The sequence below is a fragment of the Ceratotherium simum genome, chromosome 32 (assembly GCF_057802395.1).
Source record: "Ceratotherium simum simum isolate JZ-2026a chromosome 32, ASM5780239v1, whole genome shotgun sequence".
NCBI classification, from domain to species: domain Eukaryota; kingdom Metazoa; phylum Chordata; class Mammalia; order Perissodactyla; family Rhinocerotidae; genus Ceratotherium; species Ceratotherium simum.
In genome coordinates, this window is record NC_141931.1 from 21,845,076 (window position 1) to 21,863,272 (window position 18,197).

Genomic DNA, 18,197 nt, shown 5'->3' on the forward strand with positions numbered 1-18,197 from the left:
TCATGGTATTTACAACATGATTAAAGGCAAACAAAATGGAAAAAAATATTTGCAATATATATGTCAAAGGTTTAACACTTTTATATTTAAAAATCTGTCGTAAATCAGTATGAAAAAAACTCAAGAAAAAATTGGTAAAGATCATTAACTGAAAACCAAAAGGAAAAAAGAAAAAGTGTTCAAATCCACTAGTAAATCAAAAGAAATACATAGAATAAGACACTAACCATGTTCACTATCAACTCGGATTAAAAAGAATAACGATGGGGGCCAGCCCGGTGGCGCAAGCGGTTGGGTGCGCGCGCTCCGCTGCGGCGGCCCGGGGTTCGCTGGTTCGGATCCCGGGCGCGCACCGACGCACTGCTTTGGCAAGCCATGCTGTGGCGGCATCCCATATAAAGTGGAGGAGGATGGGCACGGATGTTAGCCCAGGGCCGTCCTCCTCGGCAAAAAAAGAGGAGGATTGGCGGATGTTAGCACAGGGCTGATCTCCTCACAAAAAAAAAAGAATAATGATGCTCAAAATAATTCAGTGTATTTATTATTTTAACTAAAATAAGTCTCTCAAATTCTAACTAACCAAAACCTTAGAACAATAGTACAGACATTTACTTACTATCAAGGTTACATACCTGACAACATACTAAGAAAATGAAGAGCGTTATAGCAGTCCATAGTACCTTCTCTCTAAACTGGATCTGTACAACGAAATATAAAGAATGATCAATCAAAACCAAGAAACAGCAAATATAAAGCAAAAATCCATATTAAAGCATAACCAACATTCCCCATCATGACATGCTCCTATTAGTTACTCTTAAAATGCTCTCACTCTAATTAGTAGCAGCTAACACAAACAGCTGAACTTCTCCAACATATCTTTCTTTACTTTTCCAAGAATTGAGTAATTTAAATATAGGCAGGCCTCATCACTCTGTACCGTGTTAACTGAAACCGAAAAGAATGAAAAGCAAGACACAGAACCAATAGTCACACATTTCAGTTAACAGTATTGTGGAAAGCTGGGATTGCCTGTATTATTATTATATGAATACTTCATAGAATATGAAAAGCTAGAGTTTCTGAGGATGCCTGACATGTAACTGGAACAACTATTTTTACAACCTCTAAGCAATAAAAAAATATATATATACTTCTAAATAAAACAGTAAGTTTAACAAAAGTTTTACTTCTCTCTTTCTATGTCCCTATTCCTATTAGTTTCATGAGAAATGGGAAAGTACAGAAGAAGAGAAATGGCTGGGAACTGGGTCAGTTTGGGATTAACAATATTTCTGGAATTTAAATACCTTAGCTTCAAAAGTGCACAATGATGGAAGAAAAATTTGATGTGGTCACAATATCTTCAGAATGCATTTCTGTGATTTTTCTTTGTGTTGAATGAATCAAAAAAATGGGAAGTATATACTTGCACACTCGCAATTCATTTATGTAAAACAGCCGTACTCATCAAAACTGATACACGGTGCAGAGGACCACTACAGACAGGAGAATACTACAGCTTATCTAACATATGGGCCAAAGGAACACTTGGTTTGGAAACGTTACAACTTAAAGAACAGTCATTTTTGAAACCGCGAGAAAGCCTATCTAGATTTAAACAGGTCTAGACTAGTTTCATTCATTTTGTGCCTCTTGCAAAGGAGGAGGAGCAGGTGATATTTTTCCTATTACAACCAGAAAAGGGTTGGGGGAAGTAAATCCATCCTCCCAGTTTAGCAGAATAAGTCATTTAGCTGCCCTCTATACTACTAAAATATTATACTTACTTTCCTTTCAGGTTTCTGAATTTCTGGTAGAACTGCACAGAAAGGTTTGATAACTTCTAAAAATTTGACTGTTTAAAAAAAAAAGAATAAATGTGCCTATTACAAAGTTTTAAAAAAGAGATGTAACTTTTTACAGAAGCAAATACAAATGTTCTCTAACTTTTAATAGCAATCCATCCCATCCCCACCCCCAAAATTAATTAATCATAATGCTCTCCATTTCAAATATATACAGGAAGAGAAATAATTCAAGGGACAAAAGAATCCAAAAGGTTTAAGGGCTAGTCGGTAGAAGCAAAGTAATCCAGTATCCTTTAACCATGGTTTTGCTTCCTCATGCTTGAATCCAGCCCTTTCATATACACAGAAAGGGAATAATTCAATGAGCATCATCACATCAAAAAGAGCAAACGCAGTCTATTATGTTACCCACAAGACAATGCATTACAAAAGAAAATAGGACATACCAGAGAAGAAAGAAAGGGGGAAAGTACATCCAGAAATGGGCTGAAACGGCAGAACTGACTTAATTTAGACTGAAAGATGCTGAAATGCATAAGTGAGAAAGATCGTGGAATCACCTTGTACAGATAGCTTATTTTTTTTTGTGGTGAGGAAGATTAGCCCTGAGCTAACATCTGCCATTCCTCCTCTTTTTGCTAAGGAAGACTGGCCCTGGGCTAACATCCGTGCCCATCTTCCTCCACTTTATACACGGGACTCCTGCCACAGCAAGGCTTGATGAGCGGTGCGTAGGTCCATGCCCAGGATCCGAACCAGCGAACCCCAGGGCCACCAAAGCAGAGCGTGTGAACTTAACCACTGTGCCACCAGGCTGGCCCTACAGATAGCTTTTTTTTTTTTTTTTTTTTTTTTTGTGAGGAGGACCAGCCCTGAGCTAACATCTGTTGCCAATCCTCCTCTTTTTTGCTGAGGAAGACTGGCCCTGGGCTAACATCCATGCCCATCCTCCTCTACTTTATATGGGACGCCGCCACAGCATTGCCTAACAAGCGGTGCGTCGGTGCGCACCCGGGATCCGAACCGGCGAACCCCGGGCCGCCGCAGCGGAACGTGCGCACCCAACCGCCTGCGCCACCGGGCCGGCCCCCAGATAGCTTTTTTTAAGTATACGATCTCTACTTCATTTCATTAAGGCACTATCCATTGCTTGTTCACTCTGCCACATAACGATCTCAAAGTACTTATATATGTAGAATACTCAGCCCAGAGACTGACATGTACATTTCATTAGAAGGCACTGTTTTCCAAAATAACTCATAATACGATAAACCAAGGTTCTTTAAGGACAGACACTATCTACTGGCATGCTTAGGTCCTGCCAAAGAACTGGAGGATGAAGATGATAATCTCTGTCTTTGCCAGTGTCTGTAATGTGCAAAAACACAAGAAGCCACAACTAGCTATTAGTGATGATCACTTTCCCCCACAGACACTGGATGCTCTACCTACCACCACGAAATTGTATTGAAATGGACATGAGTGATTACACTTCCGCAATTACCCAAAGGTGACTACACTATCTTTTTATAAAACCTCTCAAAATGATGGCAGTCACTGATGTTTGATAGAATAATTCGGAAATTCTCAAGGGCAGATGTTTGCTACCCAAGTACCACTTTGGACTACTTGGAAAGTAAATGTGAATTAGGAAAGTCTTCACCTCTAATGCAAAATGCATCTCAATCACATCAGGAAAAATTCCTAGAATCCCTTTTTCCCTTTCCTTTCCCACCTCAATCCAAGCCACCCTCCCAGATATACTGGCATTTTATGATCATCTATGTTGGAGTATTCATTTTCAAGCAATGCTTTTGCTGCCACTTGTCTTTTCTTGCGTTGGCCAGAATTTCACCCATGATACTGCCCATTCAAGGCTGGGGGTCTCCTCTACTTCCTTTCTAGCTTCTCCCAAATGCCCACTAGTTGGCCAATGGGTGCACAGCTGGGGTTTGCAGTTTTTCATTCATTCAACAAACATCTGAACAGCTATGTAAGTATATATGTGAACATACGTGGTGTTACATATTTAGGAGAGGGCCCTCAAAAGATCCCCATCAGACGAGGCCTTGTCCCTAAGGCTTATACAACCTTCTATAACAGTGAGTTTTCAGTAAACGCTACAGAACGACTGAAACGAAAATTTTAAGAAAAACGCTGTGCTACCAATCGCACTCCTTTCCTCCCCTAAAATACATGCCATGCATCACTTTTTAAAAAATAAGTCAGGGAGCTGTATTCATCCCAACTAATATGCAGAGGAAGGGTGATTTGGGAATAAAAATAGGAGCTTCCCAAGCTCCTGAAAAATTAAAAGTGGTCCAGGTTTCGCCCGGGTCCCTAACTCCCCGCCTCCAAGCCCACGGCCTGCCCGCGCCGTCCTCCGCTCCTCGCCACCTATCGAGCGCAAACCCCGGGCCTCCGGGGCCGCCCGGGAAGGCCTCGCACGGCTGCAGGAGCCTCGGCGGAGGCCCCCGGCCCGCGCGCTCCCCGGCGGCCCGCGCCTCCGGGCCCCCGGGGCTGGGCGACCCCGAGCGGGCGCCCGCCCCACCGCCCGCAGCCCGTCGGGGCCCGCGCCCCCGGCCAGAGCCGCGCCGCCGCTACTCACTGCCCATGGTGGCGGCTGGGGGCGCCCGGCGGGGCACGGCGGCCTCGGCGCGGCCTTCGCTCCGGTCCCGCGGCTCGGGCCTCGGCGGCCGCTCCCGACGCGCTCCGGCCGGCCCCGCGCAGGCTCCGCCCCGGCCACGTGACCCGCGCCCCCGCCCCGCCTGACCCCGCCCCCTGACGGGGCCCCCGCCGCCGGCGCAGCCGACGTCCGCCGCGTTGCCATGGCTACCGCCGGCGCTCCAGAGGGCGCGCTCCGGGGCGGATGGGGAGCCGGGAGCCCCTCCGAGGCCACGGCGGCCCCGGCCTTGCCTCTCGGAGCGCCTGTCCGAGCTCAGTGTCAAGCAGTGGCCGTTTCCTCCACTGCCACGTCCGGCCCAGGCCAAAGCCCGGCCAAAGCGGCCGTCCGAGGAGCGCGGGCCGCGGTTCCGTCCCCAAGCCTGGAGCTGAGCCGCCCGAGAGCCCGCGTGACCCGAACCACCTTTTTATTTTGCTTCCATCTTACTGGAAGTTTTCAGAAATTTGTGACAGCTTGTCTCTAGTTAATAGCTTGTGAACTCTCCACTCTCTCTACTACTTGGGCTCCTTCAGCTTCTCCAAAATACAGAGATGAGGATTTTGTCCGTCTGGACCAGTCTCCTTTTACCCCTTTTTGGAGAGCGTGGGGTAAGGGAAAGCATACAGTCCTAGAAATCCGCCGGCCCTACGTGTTAATCCCTCCCTCTACTTGTTAATGGCTTGGGGCAATTCACCTTTCTGAGCTACATGGGTAAATGAAGAATAATAGCCACCTCCAAGGTGTGAAAATTAAAGGAAGAGGTTGACATGTAGAAGGCCCTCAAATTTATTTTCCTTGCTCAAATTTTAAACTCCTGCAAGCTACCTTCTGCTGAAACAAGCTATTTCAAAGGTCCCCAATGACCTATAATCACCAAATCAAACAAAATACTTGTGTGTGTGCACACTGACAAGGATTCTTTCTTTGAACACGCTCTAGTCAGGATCTTCTGAGCCCTTTCTCCACTAGGGCCTTCCTTTGGCTTATAAAGACTTGAGTAAACACCAACATAGTTTCTAACAGCTCCATCCCCAGGATGATACTAGCCACCTTCAAGTATCTGCCTGGGAAAGCGCAAGGCTGCCAAAAGATTTACTGTTTGTACCCGTCAACGCGTGAGGATAGGGTCTCTGTCTCTCAGCCTCTGTGGGAAGGTAGGAGCCTAACTTCCATGAGCACCAGTTACCAAATCCAGATGTGTTTCACATGGACCAAACTCTCCTTCCAGCTTTTTGTAATTTTTCACTCCCATGACTCTACTGAGCCTCCCTCACCGCCTCCCTAGTCCCTCATTCTCCTTTTAAAACTCCAGTCACCTCCATACAAATCAAAGTTGAGTTTAGTTCTCTGTGGACTCCTTTCCCTACTAAAATAGTATATTACTGATTAAAATGTGTTGTTATCACTTTAGTTAGTGTCTGGCTTTGTTTATCTTTGAACATACACACGCACTCGTATATACATACACATGCACACACACATACACATATACATATGGCAATTTAGACTGGGCTCGCATGGCTCTCTGCTCCACTTGGGGTCATCTGAGACAGCTCCAAGGCCGGGGCCTTGAATTATCCGAAGGCTCTCACAAGCTTGGTGTTTGATACTAGCCGTCAGCTAAGAGCTCAGCAGAAGTTGTCGGCTCAGACACCTCCACTGGGGTTTTCCACGTGGCCTGGGCTTCCCCACAACATGGCAGCTGGGTACCAAGCCAAGTCCTTGGAAATCACCCAGCATCATTTTCAGTGCATTGTGTTTGTAGAGGCAGCCATCAAGTCCTGCTCGATTGCGAGAGGGAAGGGAAATAGACTCCACCTCCAAGCAGAGATGTGGCAAGGTTCTGGAAGAGCAGGTGGGACACAAAATTCTGCTCTGGCCACTTTTGGAAAATACAATCTACCTTAGTCATAATCTCACATTCTGTGACTTCATTCTTACCTCATTCTACTTGGTATTAGTCATTTTCATACTTGCCTAATCTCCCCTACTACATCATGATCTTCTGGATGGCAGGGAGGGTCTTAATTTTTGTATCATCCGCAGTAACCTATAAGTGGTCGACTTAAATATAGTTTTGACAGTAGATTGTGAGCTAATTTCATGAGAATAACATCCCTTCAATAAAGATGCAGCTAATTGAAAATCTACTTGACAGGAAGAGAAGAGTGGCCTGTACCTCTCTTTACTGCCTATTTCTGGGACAGCTCCATGTTTCAAGTTAGAGCCTGGGAATAAGCTTTGACACTCGAGATAACTTTGGTGAATTACCCGCCCAAGATTCTTCAGTCTTTCTACTACTACATGCTACTCAGAACTTTTCTTTGTGTAACCGCAATATGCCACCTAATCTACATCTATCATAAACACCACTCTCCCTTGACCTCCCATGTTGTTGTAGCATATCCAGCAAGAACGTTCCTCGCTCTACATGTAAAATGCTTTCTCTTCGCAAATAAGTTGTTAGTCCATTGAGGACAGTGGGCAACCCATTTTATCTTTTACTCCTATGTATTTCTAGTGTGCAGAACAATGCCATATATGCAATAGGTGTCTAATAAACTACTTATTGAGGAAATACCATTGTACTCTTATAGGGTCATTTCTTGTTTTTGTTTAATTATAGCTGGTTCTCCATATGAGTTAGAGAAGACACAGAGAAATAACACTAAATACGCTTTTATTAAAAGTTTTCTAGGGCCGGCCCCGTGGCTTAGCGGTTAAGTGCGCGCGCTCCGATGCTGGAGGCCAGGGTTCAGATCCTGGGCGTGCACCGACGCACCGCTTCTCCTGCCATGCTGAGGCCGCGTCCCACGTACAGCAACTAGAAGGATGTGTAGCTATGACATACAACTATCTACTGGGGCTTTGGGGGAATAAATAAATAAATAAATAAATAAATAAATAATTAAAAAAAAAAAGCTTTCTAAGTAACAGAAACAAACTCATAGATGCAAAGAACAAACTAGTGGTCGCCAGAAAGGAGGGGAGTGGAGGGATGGGCAAAACAGGTGAAGGAGATTAAGAAGTACAAACTTCCAGTTATAAAATAAATAAGTCATGGAGATGTAATGTACAGCATAGGGAATATAGTCGATAAGATTGTAATAACTTTGTATGCTGACAGATGGTTACTAGACTTGTCATGGTGATCATTTTGTGATGTATATAAATGTCGATTCACTACGTTGTACATCTGAGACTAACATAATATTGTATGTCAACTACACTACAATAAAAAATTTTCTAAAATTAACTGATTTTGCAATTGGCAGTGGGGAAATAGTCTGCAATTGGCAGTGGGGAAATAGTCTGCTTTAGATTGTGCTTTATCAGATATAAATGCAAACATGACAATGAATTACTACTTCCATAGAGTAATTTAGGAGTTGTTTGTGTAATAGTATGTTATAAATTTTGAGGATTTAAATATTTTGTCGAATTGTCCCAAAAATATAATAGTTTTAGCCTGAACCTTACGAGAAGCTGAAGATGAAAACTAAATATCCAAGTACATTCCAGAGAAATGTACGTAAAACTTTTGGAACCTCAAGACTCAGAAGTCTTGATTCTTAATCTGTGACTTCCTTCCTGTGTAACCTCTAATTTCCTTAAACTGTATTTCCTCAATTTTGTAAAAAGGATACTGTTTCTATTGTCAGTCAAGGAATTTTAAAAAATAATAAAACTTCAAAGGTAATCCAGTCAGACTAAAAAAGGCTATGCTTTAGAATATTTTTCCTTATAGTATGTGTATGAAAAACAAGGAAAACTGAGCAAAATGGTTCTTATAAAGAAGGAAATTTTATTTTACTAAGAATAATGTATCATTTTAAACAAAATGAAAATTCTTTCACAGTTAATATTTCTGTTCACTGAATACCCAATTTGAACTCATCTTCATTGAATATGAAATTTAGCCTAGTTGTAAATGGGATACAAATATCACATTATCAAATTTTTAAGAGGAACAAAGTAAAATATTTTTATTTTACTTTATTATAATATTTTTATCCCATGCTTTATTATGGGAGTATTTGATTGGGAATTCTTCAAATGGTCCCTTCCTCCAAGGTAATTCAAAATGCTGACCCGTATTGCAGTGGTGATTGCGAGTAAGAAGGTTAAGATACAGAAGACACATTTCATGGCTCAAGTTGGAGAAGATGTAACAAGAAACCATAAACAGACTAGTGAGGTGTAAAGTTAGAAATGTGTAGAGATCGAAACTAAACTAAAAAAACAAAACCTAGACTTTGAAATTTTTTAACTTAAGAAACCAAGAGCTCTGAAAACAATGACACTGTGCTTTTATTTTTTTATAATTCAATATACAACATTGATAACGGTTCTCATTAAATGGAACTTTGTAATTTTACTGATTTACATGAGTGGCACTAAATTACATGACCTGTAAGGCTTGACACAGGAAGGAAGCATTAAGGTGTACAGAAATAAAAGGGATAGTGAATATCACAGAAATGTTATATCAATACACTAATGCACACATTTAAGATGTGAATCATGAATCTACTGCTGCAGCCAGAACAACCTGTACATTTATTGTGAAAGGCATAACCAGCTGCCAGTAAAAGTGGAGGGGGCGTTCCAGTGGCTTGGTACTTCCCCCATGGTTTCTGAGAACAGCAGTGTCACCGCACAAGAATGGTAGATGACAGAGCCTCTGCAGCACCACGCCATGTAAAGCTACAGTTTGCTGCTGTCTAGTTACGCTTCCAGTGCAATTTAATTTCAGAATAAGGGAATGGGTTGGCGATCTCTAGAAATCCCCAAGTACCAGGTGTTGGGAAGTCCCCCCTGTCAAAGTTAAATACCAAAAATAAACATCACACCACAGCAGGGACTTTTAGAGGCAAGACTGATTAACCAAGGGCTGAAATACCCATATCAGACACCCAAAGTAAATTAAAAATATTAAGATATCATTACTAGAACAATTTAGGGGGAAAAAAGATACTATGGCAAAGTAGACCACAAATCAATTTCACTGTAGCTAAAACTCCTTAACTTAGTAATACCATCCTAGAGGATCATACACCCAGAGTTTATATTTAATAGGACCTGTATTTAAGGATAATGGGTAAAACAATGATCTTGAAGGACACAAATCAATTTAGTTTTGCTACAGTGTTTGGTGAAACATTTTTCACAGTGGCTGGAAAGCAGCACCAGAGATGACATAAAACGAAAATAGTGGTGGTCACAGGACTTTGAATAAAATTAACGAAAGTGACATGCACCAAACAAATCATTGAGGTAATCTATATGTAGATGTAAATTCAGGCTAAAGAACTTTTCCTGGGTATTTAAAGTTAATTAGAAAGAGGAAAGCCTAAAAAAATCTGGATAAGGGCGTAGCTATACAACTCACTCAAATCTAACCAAAAGAAACACTAGTGTATTTTTAAGGATAAAAGTTACTTGGTGGTGGAGGGTGGGGGCGGGGGGGCCCAGCCCCGTGGTGTAGTGGTTAAGTTTGTGCACTCTGCTTCAGTGGCCGAGGTTTGTGGGTTTGGATCCTGGGTGCAGACCTCCACACCGCTCATCAAGTCATGCTGAGGCAGTGTCCCACATACAAAATAGAGGAAGATTAGCACAGATGTCAGCTCAGGGCCAATCTTCCTCACCAGAAAAAAAAAAAGTTACTTGTCGGATTCCTGTATTGATGAACGATTCCCTTGACTATTCCACATATTCCAAATTAAACTGTCCTCATCAGTCCCAACATCTTAGAGGAATCCAGTCTTCTCATGTTACCTAACAGAAGGCGGAGAGAATAGAGGAAAGCCTTTCCTTCTATGGCAGTTGTTTTAAAGGAAGTAGGATTTCTTCAAAGGACTTCATCAAGCGAAGGTCTTGGTGAGGACATCTCCATGCTGCTGCAGGTGAACGGTGCCAATTCCGACAGCGGGTGCTGGCAAAGGGGGTCTGCTCACAAGACGGAGCTATCATTGAAGCAGAAAAGAAAATGACATTTTGATAAGATCAGAGCTCTGCTTAGTTCTCCCAAGGAGGTGCATATATTTCTCTTAGCTTATTTAACCATAAATCACTTTTTTCGAAAAATAATGAGTTACCTAGAACAGATTGGAGGGAGATATATGTCACAACTAAAAACTAATAACTAAATGTCAGGTATGAAATTTAGGTACAAATTCTTGAATTTGTCTTATTTTTCAGTAACTATTAGTTGGTTTTAATTGTAGAGTTTCCTAAGTTAGAACTATTTACATGTGAAAATGATTTGAGCCTAGCAAACTAGTTTCGAATGAGTGAACTGAGTTCTAATCAAAGCAGAATAGAAAGACACACAGAAGCACAATTGCTCTTCTCATTGTTTTTCCTTTCTTAAAGCAGAATCAAGAAGATTTGGCCTTTGATGTATACCAGCTGTATGGATGGGCCTGGAACAAGTGTTCTTGGGTGCGTGTACTCCCATGTTGTAAAACAGGACTGCTCATCACCCTGCTCATCGCCCTGTTCCCCCAGGGCTTGGATGCTTTAGGACAAGAGTGCTGAGCAGGCTAATAGGAAAGTACACGACAGGTAAGGGTGTTTACCGTTTTGAGTATAACTACTTTTTTTTTACGTGATAGTAGTATGTACATGTATATAGCTCAATAAACACTCAGCATTTTATTCTGAAAGAACAGCAAAAGACTAGATTTTATATTTTAGTTTACCTTGAACAGAACGGGACTGATGATAGGGGATAACTCACTTGTTGGCACTGCAGGAGAGACAAGACACACAAGACATTCCAAGAGAGAAAGAGGCATTACCTTGCAGGCCAGCTGCTTTTCAAACCTGGAAGAAACAAAAAACCACGGACCCATGTTCTGAGGCTCCTCCTGACTCCAAATAAAATCTATAAAAGAAGAAATTTCATCTCACTACCTCAAGTAAACACATACAACATACATACACACACACACACACTATATATATATATGTATACATCTGTACGTACACTATATTCTCTCTCTATATATATCCTCAAGTAAGTATATGCCTTTCCAATATGGCAGAGGGTCACTTTTTTTTGACAAAGGCATAGTCATGTATCCACCACCATAATCATGATAACAGAACAATTCTATCAACCCTCCAAATTCTCTCATCCTGTCCCTTTGTACTCAACTCCTCCTCCCACCCCTAACCTCTTGCAACCACTGATCTTTTCTCTCTCCTTACAGTTTTGCCTTTTCCAGAATGTCAGACAAATGGAATCATAGTATGTAGCCTTTAGGGGCTTCCTTGAATTAGCAAAATCCATTTGTGATTTTGTGGATAGCAATAGTTCACTCTTTTATTGTTGAGTGGTGAGATATTGCATGGATGTACCACAGACTGTTTATTCATTCACTGGTTGAAAGACATTTTGGTTGTTCCCAATTTGGGCAATTATGAATGAAGCTGCCATAAACATTCACATACGGATTTTTCTGTGAACATGTTTTCCTTTCTCTTGGGTAAATACCTAGGAGTGGGACAGCTGACTGGTATGTAACTCTCTGGGTAACCGTATAAGAAACTGACAAACTGTTTTCCAGTGTGGCTGTACTAGTTTGCATTCCCACCAGCACTGAATGAGAGTTCCATTGCCCTGTTTCCTCATCAGCACTCAATATTGTCAATTTGTTGTTTTGTTTTCATTTTAGCCATTCCGGTAGGTGTGTAGCTGTATTTCATTTTGGCTTAATTTGCATTTCCCTTGTCCCTAATTACGTCGAGCATCTTTTCATATGGTTATTTGCCATCCAGTTCTTTGGTAAAGTGGCTGTTCAATTCTTTTGCGCATTTTGAAAAACTGAATTATATGTTTTTGTACTGTTGAGTTTTAAGAGCTCTTTAAACATTCTGGATAGTCCTTTGTCAGATATGTATTTGGAAATATTTTCTCCCAGGTTGTGGCTTGTCTTTTTGTTTTCCTTGCAGTGCCTTTTTGATAAAGTCCAATTTTTCTTTAATGGAACGTGCTTTTGGTGATGTATCTGAGAATTTTTTGCCTAACCCAAAATCATGAAGATTTTCTCCTAGAAGTTTTATAGTTTTATGCTGCACATTCAGGTCTACGATCAATTTTGAGTTAATTTCTGTAAAAGGTGTTTATAGTCCAGTTATTCCAGTGTCATTTGTTGGAAAGGCTTATCTTTTATAATTATACTGGATTTATCATAAATCATAGTATAGCATTGATTCCCTCCAAACTCTCAAGAAATTAGATGTCTTAGATGAGAGAAGGGGGAGACTGAAAGGGACACCAAAAAAGACATGGAGACACTGGCTCTCCTAGTATAATTTTCATCTCTCCAGATTCCATGAGATTCTATTTTCTAATAATGCTCACTGCCCCCATAACCTCTTTTCATTAGAGATGGTCCGAATAGGTTTCAGACATCTGAAAACCAAAGAACTCTAGCAAGAATGACCCTTTACCTTTAACATGTCTGTATTTGCTCATCTCCTGTTGTAATGAATCCAATGGGAAAGGGCAGAGTTCCTCTATTCGGATGATGGCAAAGTCATGCTTCTTGGCCTCCAAAGATTCTCTCTGCTTCAGTAGGGCATAGAAATGTTTGCCACTGCAGAACACTAGACTCTTAACACTGTTGGGTGGAAAAGGCACAATAGGGTGGGGGAGAAATATCTTCAAGTAAGAAGTGTATCAGAAGAAAGGGGAGACCATGTACATTTAAATGCTTCACTACTGAAGCAGTGGGGGCTTTGTAGTTGGGTTCAGCCACATGCTATGCCACGGCAAGCCTTCTTTAGCTACACAGGCCCCCAAAGTTCACTCTTCCAAGCATACTCTCACTCCTACCCCACTGACGTAGAGGACTTATACCAGGATAGAGGAGATTTGAGCCACTTTGGGTTCCTCAACAAGAACTAGTTTTCCCACTCACTAAAATTCCACTGCAGAGGATGAAAACAGAGATACACATCGCATTACTTTTTTGGATCCACAGATGAATCACCAATGACTGGTTTGAATGTTGTTCCTGGTGCCATTTCTTGAAGAGTTGACACAGCTGCCTAAGGAGGGGGAAGAAAAGCCATAAATCTATCAACCAATGGAAAGGAGCTGAAGATGCTTTTACTTATAAGGGATCTTTACCAAGAAATAGTATCAAAATTCTCGCCTAGGACTATAAGTAAACATATGTACTCATAAACATAGTATCTTTCCAAAAGATATGAGTTCTGTATACTTCAGAACAAAATTATTTTTCCAAAGTTACATAAGATTGCCTTTCTTCTGGTGCCACAATAAAATTTTAAGAATCAAAATTTCAGTTTGATCATATGACTTTATTATCAATAAAAAAATATGTTTTAATTTTGGGGGATTAGAAACAACATTTTATACAATTTATATTGTAAACCAAAACAGCTAAGCTAGGGAAATTATTTCTGTCTTTAGGATTTTGACTATAATTTATAAGTGAAACCTTATCAGGTCAGAACAAGTAGGAACAATACATGAATATTTCTGTGAGAAAAAGAAATTTTATTAATGAGCTCAATTTAAGTAAATACTTGTTGCAAAGAGCTTAGAGTAGAAAACTGATGCAGCCAAAGCTGGGGATTTGCTCCCTTTTGCTATCATCTAGTTAATTTCCCTAATCTAGTCCTAAATGAGTATATGACATTTTGACATTTGCCCTCCCCATTGAGGGAAGCCACAGTGATGCTGGGATATTGTGATATAACTTAAAAATTAACATTAACTATTCAACTATTCTTATTACTAAATAATATGTGATCTTTCTCCATTCTGAACCCTTTGTCAGTCCCCACTTCCTATGGTAGGAATCAAAAGAAGCTGGGGTTTAGAGTTGGGTGGGATTTAGGTAACACTTGGTGGGCAAACTCCCTATAGTCCTGAGGTATGTTTGCTACATGGCAAGTCACGTCCAAGTATGCCATCAAGAGAAAGGGTTGACTTATATTCTGAGAGATCACTTGTACCAATAATCCAATTTTCAGGAAGAAATCAGAATTCAGGGGCCGGCCCTGTGGCGTAGCAGTTAAGTGCACGTGCTCCGCTGCTGGCAGCCCGGGTTCGGATCCCGGCCGCGCACCACTGCACCACTTGTCAGGCCATGCTGTGGCGGCGTCCCACATAAAGTGGAGGAAGATGGGCACGGATGTTAGCTCAGGGCCAGTCTTCCTCGGTAAAAAGAGGAGAATTGGCATGGATGTTAGCTCAGGGCTGATCTTCCTCACAAAAAAAAAAAAAGAAAAGAAATCAGAATTCAATAATGGTCATACTTTCAATTAATAAAAGGACTTATATGTTTAAGGAAGATATTTGACTACTTAATAAGAGTAGTTTTTCACCTGAAAATCTATAGGATAGCTGTTGATATTTTTTAAAGCTCCTAAGTAAGGCCACTATATATTAGACTTAGCGCGAGGGGTGGAACATTAGAGCCAGAATACGAACTCTTATTCTCAATTTCAAACAGCAAAAGAAGTTCTCAATACTTAGTAACAAACATATACGATATTTAGTATCATTACATTCCTTTATAGCTATGATTGAGGGCGCAGTGACAACCTTAGGGGTACAGTGAAAATTGGGTCAAGAATCCCAGATGTATATACTTCTTGAAAATAAATTAATTTTCATTTTGACTTGGCCCCTTTAACATCGCTGTTTCAAAAGATCTGTGTCAAAAGAGCCCCATCAGCAATTATATACTGATTTGAGATTTTTTAATGTATTTCAAATTTCATAGTAGGTGCATCATTTTACAAGGCGCATCATTTTAATTTTTTTTTAATTTTTATTTATTTATTTTTCCCCCAAAGCCCCAGTAGATAGTTGCATGTCATAGCTGCACATCCTTCTAGTTGCTGTATGTGGGACGCGGTCTCAGCATGGCCGGAGAAGCAGTGCGTAGGTGGGCGCCGGGGATGCAAACCCGGCCGCCAGCAGCGGAGCCCGCGCACTTAACCGCTAAGCCACGGGGCCGACCAGGCGCATCATTTTAAACTGTCTCTGTCAAATAAAGAAGTTCTGTAGTGGTGTAATATCCTTCTCCATAAAATCTGTGGTTGCTACTACATAGTGTATTTTAAAATAGTTACTACTTTGCATTTTTAATTATGGGAATGTGCCCCAGGACAGAGGGAAAAATTTTACTCATGAAGTAAACTTATGCTGAAATAAATGTCAAATAGAAAAATGAAGGAAAACAAAACAAAACAAAAAAAGAGCTCCATCAGAAAGCTGTGTAGAAGAGATAGCATTAATTTTTCTTGAAAGCATCCTGTGATGTTTCTAGGCTCATGAAGCCATCTCAAAATGTAAAGTGTTCATAGGGATGCTGGGTGAGAGAGAATAAATCGACCACACAAACGAACCACTGCCATTGGTGAAATAACTTGAAGTGCATTTCCTCCACCCTGACTCCCAGAGTCGGGACTAGGTGAGGCAGGTGTGGTGCCTGGAGTGCAAAATTTAAGGAGGCACTCCTTCTAGGATCAGGCAAAAGCTGACTGTGAGAATATCTGCCTACTCTCCTCCAAATGGTAGGAACTGCTTAAAAATGCAACCAGCGAGGGGCCAGCCCTGATGGCCTAGTGGTTGAGTTTGGCACGCTCCACTTCACTGGCCCGGGGTTTGGTTCTTGGGCATGGACCTACAGCACTCGTCAGTGGCCATGCTGTGGAGGTGGCTCACATACAAAATAGAGCAAGATTGGCAACAGATGCTAGCTCAGGGACAATCTTTCTCAGCAAAAAAAAAAAAAACAACAAAAAAGCCACAACCAGTGAAAGCAAATAACTCACAACTTTCCTCAACACCCTTCAATTCCAAATATGCACCCTCAAACCTCTGTGAGAAGCACAAGATAGTCTTGAACAGCCAAATCCTCAACGACTTATTTCACCTCAGCAGTAACATCCAAATAAATGGAAAAGTTTTTTGACTGTTAATCCTGATTAAGACTCTCATATAAAACTGAAAAAAATTATAGCAGATGGGATAAATAAATATATGCCTACCAGTACTTATTCTGCCATTTGAAAACTAGAATATTTTTGCGACTTAAAAAATATATTGTGCACTTAACACTTAGTTCAGGTAAACCAAAAGAAAACTCACCCTTTTAAATCAGTGTAGCTAACAGAAAAAATCTAAATAAAAGTCAACGCATAATACCACTTCTTTTCATCAAAATACTTTAAATTTCCAACTTGCTACTATCCATATAGCAGTGTTTAGACCGTTTGGACTTTGAAACTTTTTCTACAAAATTATTTCTTCTCAGAGTGGGATTCCAGGGTGATGTCTGCTATCCCTGTCATTGATTACACTGAAACTGAGCACTACCTATATTTCCAGTTATTCTTTTTTTTTTTTTTTTTTGCTGAGGAATATTTGCACTGAGCTAACATCAGCTGCCAATCTTCCTCTATTTTGTATGTGAGCTGCTGCCACAGCATGGCCACTGACAGATGAGTGGTGTGGGTCCAGACCTGGGAACCAACCTGGGCCAATGAAGTGTTGCACGCCAAACTTAACCACTAGGCCACCAGGGCCAGCCTGTCCAGTTATTCTTGAAAGGTCAAAAAAAGAGAGAGAAAGCAGCATGGCCAACTCAAACTACAAAGATATGTCTGTAATTCAGAACTATAATTAGATACAGAAATAGAGGAAAATGCAGTAGAAAAATGACAAAAGGAGAAAGGCTAACTAGATTTTTCTTTTTCTTTTTTTTTTTTTCCTACTTACAGGGAACCTGAGTAACATCTTAGGAGAAGCAACAATCAGGGGTTTTCTGAAGTTCCGGACCATTTGTCTCCGAAGCAAGTGGAAATACTGTGCAGGAGTAGTCGGGTGCACCACGAACATGTTCACTGTGTCTCCATCTACCCCCTCTTCTATGCTGTCACACATCTGGGAGAGAAATGAAAGAAAGGAGCAGAATGTTCAGACCATCTAATTCAATCATAATGATGTATGCTATTCAAAGGGAAACCCAGGGCTCTCAGTTAGAAGGAGAAAAGATATTTCTCTTCATTATGGAAAAATACCAGAGGGTAAATTTATGACTTGTGAAGATTAACCAGAGGAGAGGTCTAATGGTTTTCCCCATGTGCCCAAGTCTCTGTATTTTAACATGGTTGTTCCCAAACACAACTGATTGCAAGAAGCATCTGGAGGGGACCTTTTTTTTTTTTTTTAATTTTTTTTTCCCCCCAAGGCCCAGTAGGTAGTTGTATGCCATAGCTGCACATCCTTCTAGCTGCTGTATGTGGGATGCGGCCTCAGCATGGCCAGAGAAGCAGTGCGTCGGTGCGCGCCCGGGATCCGAACCTGGGCCGCCAGTAGCGGAGCGCACGCACTTAACCGCTAAGCCACGGGGCTGGCCCTGGAGAGGACCTTTTAAAAATACAGATTCCAGGGGCCAGCCCCGGGGCCTAGTGGTTAAGTTTGGCGTGCTTCACTTCGGCGGCCCAGGTTTGGTTCCTGGGCGCGGACCTACACCACCTCGTCAGTGGCCATGCTGTGGCAGCGATCCACATACAAAACAGAGGAAGATTGGTACAGATGTTAGCTCAGGGTGAATCTTCCTCAGAAAAAAAAAAATTAAAAATTAAAAAAAAAATACAGATTCTAATTACTGTGGGGTTAAGATGGTGGAAGGAAGCACTAACAGAATCTCACTCTTGTAATGAAATAA

General features: G+C 41.4%; 2 protein-coding genes across 3 annotated transcripts in view; both read right to left on the reverse strand.

The window, feature by feature from the left end:
• Nucleotides 1-18,197, reverse strand: part of SEC61A2 (SEC61 translocon subunit alpha 2) — a 213,892-nt gene that overhangs the window by 24,087 nt on the left and 171,608 nt on the right. The window contains exons 1-3 of one of the 2 annotated variants that reach the window (XM_087420824.1): nucleotides 4,420-4,520; nucleotides 1,791-1,858; nucleotides 633-698 (exon numbers count right to left, since the gene is read on the reverse strand). In XM_087420824.1, coding sequence (XP_087276950.1) covers nucleotides 633-698; nucleotides 1,791-1,858; nucleotides 4,420-4,426 — 141 coding nt within the window. In that variant the 5' untranslated portion in view covers nucleotides 4,427-4,520. Of the gene's footprint in view, nucleotides 1-632; nucleotides 699-1,790; nucleotides 1,859-4,419; nucleotides 4,521-18,197 lie in introns of those variants that run through there. The other variant, XM_087420825.1, reaches the window with a different exon arrangement.
• DHTKD1 (dehydrogenase E1 and transketolase domain containing 1) overlaps nucleotides 8,258-18,197 on the reverse strand; it is a 46,208-nt gene continuing 36,268 nt past the window's right edge. Inside the window, exons 13-17 of the mRNA XM_087420823.1 lie at nucleotides 17,246-17,410; nucleotides 13,451-13,533; nucleotides 12,934-13,103; nucleotides 11,277-11,362; nucleotides 8,258-10,439 (exon numbers count right to left, since the gene is read on the reverse strand). Of these exons, the coding sequence (XP_087276949.1) occupies nucleotides 10,338-10,439; nucleotides 11,277-11,362; nucleotides 12,934-13,103; nucleotides 13,451-13,533; nucleotides 17,246-17,410 (606 nt within the window). The 3' untranslated portion in view covers nucleotides 8,258-10,337. The remainder of the gene's footprint in view (nucleotides 10,440-11,276; nucleotides 11,363-12,933; nucleotides 13,104-13,450; nucleotides 13,534-17,245; nucleotides 17,411-18,197) is intronic.